This window comes from Saccopteryx bilineata, chromosome 3 (genome assembly GCF_036850765.1).
Source record: "Saccopteryx bilineata isolate mSacBil1 chromosome 3, mSacBil1_pri_phased_curated, whole genome shotgun sequence".
Classification (NCBI taxonomy): domain Eukaryota; kingdom Metazoa; phylum Chordata; class Mammalia; order Chiroptera; family Emballonuridae; genus Saccopteryx; species Saccopteryx bilineata.
Window position 1 is genome coordinate 245,559,490 of NC_089492.1, and position 9,497 is coordinate 245,568,986.

At 41.5% G+C, this 9,497-nt stretch overlaps 1 protein-coding gene across 3 annotated transcripts in view; it reads right to left on the minus strand.

The window, feature by feature from the left end:
* Nucleotides 1-9,266, minus strand: part of PRKAA2 (protein kinase AMP-activated catalytic subunit alpha 2) — a 75,649-nt gene extending 66,383 nt beyond the window's left edge. Inside the window, exon 1 of one of the 3 annotated variants that reach the window (XM_066269084.1) lies at nucleotides 9,048-9,266. In XM_066269084.1, the coding sequence (XP_066125181.1) occupies nucleotides 9,048-9,141 (94 nt within the window). In that variant the 5' untranslated portion in view covers nucleotides 9,142-9,266. Of the gene's footprint in view, nucleotides 1-8,612; nucleotides 8,882-9,047 lie in introns of those variants that run through there. The other 2 variants (XM_066269085.1, XM_066269086.1) reach the window with 2 other exon arrangements.
* Nucleotides 9,267-9,497: the final 231 nt, after the last annotated feature.

Below are 9,497 nucleotides of genomic sequence, written 5' to 3' on the forward strand. Positions count from 1 at the left end.
CCAGCTGCTGCTCACATCGTCCGCCCTTTCCCCATTTCTGCCTCCCTCCTTGCCGAGTGCTGAGAGTGCTAACAGGGGATCTGAGGCCCGCATGTTAGAGCCTCTCCTACACACATGCATTGCAAGCAATGTATAGAAGAGGGTGATGAGTGAGCGGCATCTAGAGAATTAGAGTTTTCTGTACATATTTGAATAAAATATAAAAGACGACCTGGGAAAAACAAAGTAAACTCTTCTTCCCCCTCACCAAATAAATTTCTGGTCTCAGAACCAGACCACAGATTATTCTCAGAGCTAAACCCAGATTGAGTTTAAGTATACAACAGATCGTAGGTACATAAAAGTACATCCGAGTTAAGGATTGTTGAGTATCTTCTACATTTTCTCATGTACTTCTCAGAACAGTGTAAGGGAACATACAGTATTATTTTCTTTTCTACAGATAAGTGATTTTGGCTTAAGGCCACACAGCTGACTTACAACACAGCAAAAGTTTCACACCAGGTCCTCCAAATCCAATGTTCTCTATGCCAGTGTTTTTCAACTGCCCTGGTCCTACTGACATTGGTCTGCATACAGGCGACTGGAAAACACTGACCTACACTATATTTCATGTTGCCTTTGTGGACTTACTCTGAATCTATCTACATTTATAACATTGCTTCCTATGAACAAAATCCATTCAGAAGGACAAAACTACCTATATTGAAGCAATATAAATAATATATGACATTCAGCCATAAGAAATGATGACATTGGATCATTTACAACAACATGGATAGACCTTGATAACATTATACTGAGTGAAATAGGTAAATCAGAAAAAACTAAGAACTATATGATTTCATACATAGGTGAAACATAAAAATGAGACTCAGAGACATGGACAAGAGTGTGGGGGTTAAGGGATGGGGGGGAAGACAGGGAGGGGGTTGGGGGCAGGGAGGGGCACAAAGAAAACCAGTTAGAAGATGACAGAAGACAACTGGACTTTGGGTGATGGGAATGCAGCATAATCAAATGTCAAAATAACCTAGAGATGTTTTCTCTGAACATATGTACCCTGATTTATCAATGTCACCCCATTAAAATTAATTTTAAAAAAATGACAGCAAAAAAAAAAAAACCTAAATAGCACATCATTTACCTCATTGTTTAAAGGATATGAATGATTTGATTTTGATTCAAACACTAATCTTCTAGTATTTGAGAAGAAATATAGCTTCATTATTTGGAACTATTTCAAAACTAAAGGCAGTTCAGCCAGTAATTTATATGAATGTTCACCATTATTTCCATTTCATTCTTACTCATTTTCCATATCTGAAAGAACAAGTTACATGACTTACCCAAAATGTACACTGTGTTTTAATATAAACATTAATAATTAAGTATTATATAGCACAAATAAACTGGTTATTTTAAATTTTCCTCAAGTCAGGCAACCAAAAAATAGGGGCAGATTATTCCAGTTCTGTCAAGGTTGATTTTAGAAACGAAGGCATTTCTAACCAAGCAAACAATGAACACCTCACACAGGGTGTGGAATTTATTCACAGGAGCCATTTGACAATTTACCTTTTTAAAAGCCATTTTATGTACCTCAAGTCATTTAATCCTCATAAAAATTCTAGAAGGTAGGTAGGCCAAGTGTTGTTTATTGCTATTTACAAAGGAGAAAACAAGCTCAGAGAAGTTTAATGGTTTTCCCAAAGCCATATAACTAGTAATGCAATGGAATTAAAATCCAGGGCTAATTAATGCCTTTCTGAAATCAATGTTCTCTCTAGGTCATTAAATCATTTCTGCAAGTTCTCTTTAGTATGGCTACTAAAGGTTACTGGTAATCTTAGTCAAGGTTACTTTTAAAAATAAGTTATTTATTTATTTTAGAGATTGAGGAAGAGTGAGACCGAGAGATTGATCGATTTGTTGTTCCACTTATTAATGCATTCATTGGTTGATTCTTATATGTGCCCTGACCAGGGAGTGAGTTCACAACCTTCATGTTTTGAGACGACGCTCAACCAATTGAGCTACCTGGCTGGGGCAAGGTTACTTCCATAATAAGAAAAACACTTGAAATACCCAGTATTTCTAACAAATTTGGGTTAAAATTATTAGAATTCAGCACATTCATAAGAAATGGAATGGACTGAGGTATGAGAATTAAATTTGGGAATATAAAAATATAAATTTTAAGCATACATATGAAGTTTCAAAAATCTTTTATTCTCTCTAAACATGAACCAAAATAAAAACATTTAAATCTTATTTTCTCAATCCCTGCTAAATATCTAACATGTAAAATTATATCCTGTAGGTTTGAAACTCACCAGATAATATACTATGCATATTGACATTACATTCCATAAAGCACAAACTTTGGAGTCAGAGAATCAAATTTGACTGTCAATTCTGCCATTTACTAGCACTGTGACTTGGGGCAACTTACTTAACATATCTGATCCTCAATTTCTTCGTTTGTAAAATGGAGATACTACCAAACTCAGGATTACTCTCGCAAATAAATAAAATCAAGTCCATATATAGTACTTAGAATATAGTAAAAACTAAATCAGGCTGTAACTTTTATCACCCAAGTGTTACAGGTATTTCTTTTATTCTACATTACATCTACATTTCAGCTCTGGTTTTCAGTAATTCAAATTGTCATTAAACTGAAAAGAAAAACTAAACACATTAATTTTTTATATTTATTTTTAAAAAATCAGTTTAACCTGACCAGGCGGTGGTGCAGTGGACAGTGTTGAACTAGGTTGCGGAGGACCCAGGTTCGAATCCCAGAGGTTACCAGCTTGAGCGTGGGCTCACCAGCCTGAGCATGGGGTCACCAGCTTGAGCTTGGGATCATAGACATGACCCCACGGTTTCTGGCTTGAGCCCAAGGTTGCTGGCTTGAGCAAGGGGTTACTCGCTCTGTTGTATGAGAAAGCAATCAATGAATAACTAGGATGCCAAAACGAAGAATTGATGCTTCTCATTTCTCTCCCTTCCTGTCTGTCTGTCTCTATCTGTCCCTCTCTCTGTCTCTATCACACCAAAAAAAAAAAAAAATGAGTTTAATGATACCCTGGCCAGGTAACTCAGTTGGTAAGAGCATCATCCCCATACGCCAAGGTTGCAAGTTCAATCCTCAGTCAGGGTAGAGACAAGAATCAACCAATAAATGCATAATTAAGTGGAACAACAAATCAATGTTTCTCTCTCCCCCTCCCACTCTAAAATTGATAAATAGGCCTGATCTGTGGTGGTGCAATAAAGCGGAGACCTGAAATGCTGAGGTTGCCAGTTCGAAACCCTGGACTCACCTGGTCAAGGCATGTATGGAAGTTAATGCTTCCGGCTCCTCCTCCCCTTCTCTCTCTCTCTCTCTCTCTCCCTCTCTAAAATGAATAAAGCCTTAAAAAAATTTTAAATCAATCAATAACTTTTGAAAATAGTTTAATTATCACATTGTAAAGGCCCTGACAGATTGATTACACATTACAGCATTCTCTTTTAGAAGAAAACAAGGCCCAAAGAGGCTAAATGTCCTGTGCCGCGCCTTGACACTACATGGGAGTCAAACACAATTCCAGCAAGGGCTCAAAATACTACAGGCACAACTCTCAAGTCCACCAAGTGGCCAAGTAGTTGTCCAAAAATCAATATAACACCTTTTGGACATTTATTCATATGTCCAAAAAGGTAACGCTGTTTGTCTAAAAATTTCAAAGAAAGGCCCTGGCCAGGTGGCTCCACGAATAGAGTGTCTTCTGGGCACACCAAGGTTGCAGGTTCGACCCCAGTCAGGACACACACAAGAAGCAACCAATGAGAGCACAACTAAATGAAACAACTAAGAGGAACAATGAGTTGATTCTCCCCCCACCTCTGTCTCCTTCCACCTTTCCCCTTCACCACTGTCCCTCTGGTTCTCTCTCATATCAATGGAAAATTTTAATTTCAATTAAAATTCTATTCACTAATCTTTCCAATTACCTCAAAAATAAGTAGAGAATTAGCAAAACATTTATTTAAATTCTTGAAAGCCAATTCAATGGGGCATTCAAGTAATGAGAAGATAATTCCTCGATGAGACTTTGCTGGCCAGAAAGAAGCTTAATGTGCTTACAAAGTATCCCTTGATATCATTATAGTAATAATATCAAAAACCAAATTTATCAGTCCCCATCTTAAAAATACAGGCTTCTTTTAAAATAAATAATTAACATTACATTGCAAATGTATTTTTCTTCAGCCATTTTTTGTATAACACAAACAACAGATCTATTCTCCTAGAATTTCTATCACTTTACTAATTTAATTTAGGTAAGAACTGAACAAGTCTAATTACAAGAGCTTGCAAACAGCAATTCTGCCCTACATTAGGAAGAGTAACAACCGAAACAACAAATATAGAGAAACTACTTAAGTAAATAAAAGTTTTACTTTTAAACTCTATTAGCCTGCATAATCTGTTTCCATAAGTAATCTTAAAACAGAATTAAGTACAAATTCTATTTAAAAAATTTTAAACAAGGCTTTATCAACAAACAGAAAAGAATTTCCATATGGTTAAAAAAAAACACCCTAAGCCAGTGCTAATAAATGAAAACCGCCATTTTCAAAATCTATAATTAGCATACCGGTTGAGAAGGCACGTAAGATATTCCTCACTCCTCCATTTCCATGTTTTTATAACCATATAAAACTAAATAATCTACTATTAATTTAATATAAATTAACCGTACAAAGTCTAAATCTATACAAATAAAAAAATGCATGTGTTTTCTGTGTTTCCGACAAAATGTGCTGGGACACCTGGATAACCATACTCAAAAAATTGACCTTGAACCCTTCTTTAACTTAGTGCTCAAAAATCAACTCAGAATGGGTCATAGACATAAATGTAAGAGCTAAAACAATAAAACATTTAGAAGACAACACAAGAAAAAATTCTTGAGATCTAAAGCAAAGATTTCTCAGATATAATACCAAAAGCATGGTCCATAAAAGTAAACAAAAACCAATAAATTAGACCTGAAGTAAATTAAAAACTTTTATATTTCAAAAGATACCATTAAGAAAATAAAAAGTCAAACAATAGACTGGGAAAAAATATTTCTAAAATGTATCCAGTAAGGAATTTGTACCCAGAATTTATAAAGTATTCTTATAACAACTTATGAGATGGCAAACAAACCAATCAAAAATAACCAAAAGATGGGAACAGACATCTCACCCAAGAAGATATATAGATAGCTAATAAGTACATGAAAAGATGTTCAACACCAATAGTCACTGGGGAAATGTAAATTAAAGTCACAATGAGATACCATTTCACACCCCTTAGAATACCTGTAAGGTTGACAGTAATAAATGTTGACCAGGATGTGGCAAAATGAGAACCCTCATACATTGTTGGTACACTATGAAATAGTATGACCATGTTGGAAAACAGTTTGCAATATCTCAAAAAGCTAAACATAAAACTATGATATGGTCTGACCTGTGGTGCTACAGTGGATAAAGTGTCTGTCCACCTGAAATGCTGAGGTTGCCGATTTGAAACCCTGGGCTTGCCTGGTTAAGGCACATATAGAAGTTGATGTTTCCTGCGCCCCTCCACCCTTCTTTCTCTCTCTCCTCTCTAAAATGAATAAATAAAATCTTTAAAAAATAAAAACTATGATATGACCCAGTCATTCTATCCTAGTTACTGTATATATGCAAGATAAATAAAACATATGTCCACACAATGACTTGCATGCAAATGTTTGTGGTGGCATTATTTGTAATAACCGAAAACAATGTTTTCAACTGGTGAATATATTGACAGAATGTGACAGGCTTACACATGGGGAAAATAATTCAGCAATAAAAAGGAACTATTGATACATGCTATGTCATGCATGAACCTCAAAAACATTGTTTAAAAAGCCAGACATGAGATACTCCATATTGAATGATCCCATTTATAAGAAGTGTCCAGAGAAGACAAATTTATACAGATACAAAATAGTTTAGTGGTTTTCTGGGACTGACATTAGGAATGAGAATTAACTAACTTACATAAGCATGAGGGATCCTTCTGTGGTGATGAAAACCTTCTAAAATTGACCTATGGTGAAAGCTGCACCACTTAGTAAAGTTACTAAAAATCACTGAATAAGGTAATTTTGATATGCAAAATATACCTCAATAAAACTATTTTTAAAAATGCATGTGCTTTTGTTTCTCAACCCTTGAAGAATTAAATGTAACTTTAGAATGCAGCTTCTTCTATAATTTGTATTAAACAAACAATTGTACTAATTCTAACCTTGGACTGGAAAACCACAATCTAACTTTAGAGAGGCTCTAACGAAGTATTAGGAACATTCCTCCCAATGGCTGCTCATTGGACCGGGGTCCTCCAGGTAGAGGATTTCTCATAAATCAAAATACCTTCTGTAGATTTATATTTTAAGGAGCCAGTGCCTTGGAAGCAGCACAAGAGTAGTGTATACAGAAGGGATTTAAGTTGTGCTTTGACAATGGGCCAATTGACCTAGAGGGGTAACTCAGTTGGTTAGAGCATCATCCTGGGTTCCATCCTCAGCCAGGGCACATACAAGAATCAACCAATAGCCCTGGCCGGTTGGCTCAGCGGTAGAGCGTCGGCCTAGCGTGCGGAGGACCCGGGTTCGATTCCCGGCCAGGGCACACAGGAGAAGCGCCCATTTGCTTCTCCACCCCTCCGCCGCGCTTTCCTCTCTGTCTCTCTCGTCTCCTCCCGCAGCCGAGGCTCCATTGGAGCAAAGATGGCCCGGGCGCTGGGGATGGCTCTGTGGCCTCTGCCCCAGGCGCTAGAGTGGCTCTGGTCACAACATGGCGACGCCCAGGATGGGCAGAGCATCGCCCCCTGGTGGGCAGAGCATCGCCCCTGGTGGGCGTGCCGGGTGGATCCCGGTCGGGCGCATGCGGGAGTCTGTCTGACTGTCTCTCCCTGTTTCCAGCTTCAGAAAAATTAAAAAAAAAAAAAAAAAAAAAAAAGAATCAACCAATGCACTGCTTGTTTCTCTTTTTCTCTCCCCACCCCTCCAACCTCTCTTGCCAAAATCAATTTTTTAAAAAGTTTGGATTAGACAATAAGCCAATTGATTAGATAGGTGTTTTGGTCTACATTCCCATTACAGTTGATTTTTTTAAAAATAAACAAAAATTTCAACACAATTTGGAATGACATAAGGTAAGTTATATACCCTGTACTTGTCCAGAGAGCAAAGGCACCATTTGTTTGAGGACCTGCATAATGTCAAAACACAATAGTCTTCAATAACGGTATTTAATGACAACATTTCAAGCATTAACCCAATTCCTGAATCTTCCTACATTCATTCTAAATACATTCTCCTAACTATCCACCCCGTTTATGAGGTCTTTCAAAATTAACCTAGAACTTCACAGCCCTCATGGGACTTCAAAGAATTTTACAAACTGTTTAGGTCTCTACACAAACACCACCTTGTCTGTGATGTCTTGCCTGATACTTTATTGAAAACTGCCAACCTCAAAAAACTTCCTACCCTCCCTTCCCTGACGCATTTTTCTCATACATATTATTGTTTGTCAGCCCCTACTACAGTATGAATTCCACAAAAGAATGGATGTTAATCTGGTTTTGTTCCTTGCTGTGCACCTACTGCCGACAACCCTGGCTAGCATACTGCAGGCGCTCAATACGTGTTTTCTGAACAAACGAAGGGGTACCAGACATGTGGGATAAGAGCTGACCTTTGCCACAAAAATGTACGAATTTCTTATATTTAACAGACTAGAGTTTAAAATAGGAATTTAAAAGGAAATAGAGACCTCAGAATAAAATATCCAGATTGCCTATCCAATATTTCTACAAGAGAGAAAAAAGCCATCGTTTTACTTATAACTCTCTATTTGCAGCTGTCAGTATTTTTAATAAGCTGGCTCGAGTTCTGGAGAAAGGACCAATAAATTAAGTCCCATGTGACTCTCTGCTAACAACAACAAAAACGGAAAGTTTAATACTTAACTAGTAAGAAGTAGTAAAAAAAAAAAAAAAAGTCTAAAGCAGCCTGTTTTTCTACATCCATAATGGAATTCCGTCATCAACAAAAACAGAACTCAGCACAATCAGCTTTAGCAGTTCTGGCCTCTTCAACCCCACATCCTCCAAGGTACGACCCCCAGGAGCCTTTCTTCTTCCCCATTCCAGACGCCTTCCCAGAACCAGTTTATACCCGCCAACCAAACTGCAGTCTCCGCCGTTCTCATTAATCCCTGACCTACTCCATCCTTCCCCACGCCCAGCAGGAAGATCTCCTTACCTCCCAGCCCCTACCCGTCCCTCCATCGGCAGCCCCACCCGAGTCGCCCCGCACGAACAAGTCCGGATGGCAGGGATGGCCCTCCAGCCTGGCCAGAACTGGAAGACATTTTACTTTTCATCCTGGTTCTGCCAATGTCTGTGTGACCTTGGGCAAGGTCCTAAAACTCTAGGGGCCCCCGTTTTATCACCTTCAAGGTGAAGAGAACACCTGCAGACAGTTGCTGTAAGGATTCAATGAAATCACCTGTAAAACACCTACCAGGGCACCTGGCACGGAATGGGAACTCGAAATCAACCGTAAGTGGTGTTCCTCCCAACCCTATCCATACGGTCTCAGAGCCGGAGGGCACCTGACGAACGGTGCCGTCTCCGCGTTTCGGAGAGCAGCGTACTGAGGTCCGGCAGGGAGAAGCGCCCGGCTCCCGAACACCGGGCTGGCGGCGGGGCTCTGTCCTGGACCCCGCGACGCCTGTGCCTCCGCCCGCGCCCTCGCCCCTCTTCTCCCGGCCCCTGCCCGGCTGCAGCCGCCGTGCGGGGCCCGCCGCCCATCCCGGACCCCCAAGCTCCGCGGGGCCCGGAGCGGCTCCACCTGCCGCCAGGCCGGCCGCTGTCCGCGGCTCCGGGGCTCCCGCAGCTTCGCCCGCGCTCCCGCGAGGCGGACAGCGGGCGCGGCAGCCTCGGACGCGTACTCAACTCTTCACTTTGCCGAAGGTACCGACGCCCAGCGTGTCGCCCAGCACGTAGTGGCCGATTTTCACCCGCCCGTCATGCTTCTGCTTCTCAGCCATCTTCGGCACGCGCAGCCTCGCTCCGCCACCGCCGCCGCCGCCGGTACGGGCTGCTCAGTGCGGCCGCCGCCTACCCACAGTGCAGCGGGCCGCGGCGGTGGGGGCGGCGCGGGGACGCCCGGGGGCGCGCGCGGGCGGCGGGGCCGGGACCAGGTGGTGCCCGTCGGGGAGCTGCGGGCGGGGCGCGCCGAGCCCACGGGCGGGGGCGGGGCGTGGGGGCGGGGCGCGCGGAACCCCGGGCGGGAGGCGGAGGCCCGGGGGCTGGGCCCGGGGCGCTGAAAGGGGGTGTAGGAGCAGGGCCCCGAGCAACTAACGGGGTGGGTCCGAGGCGGACAGGTGTGCGCGGGAGGGGTGCA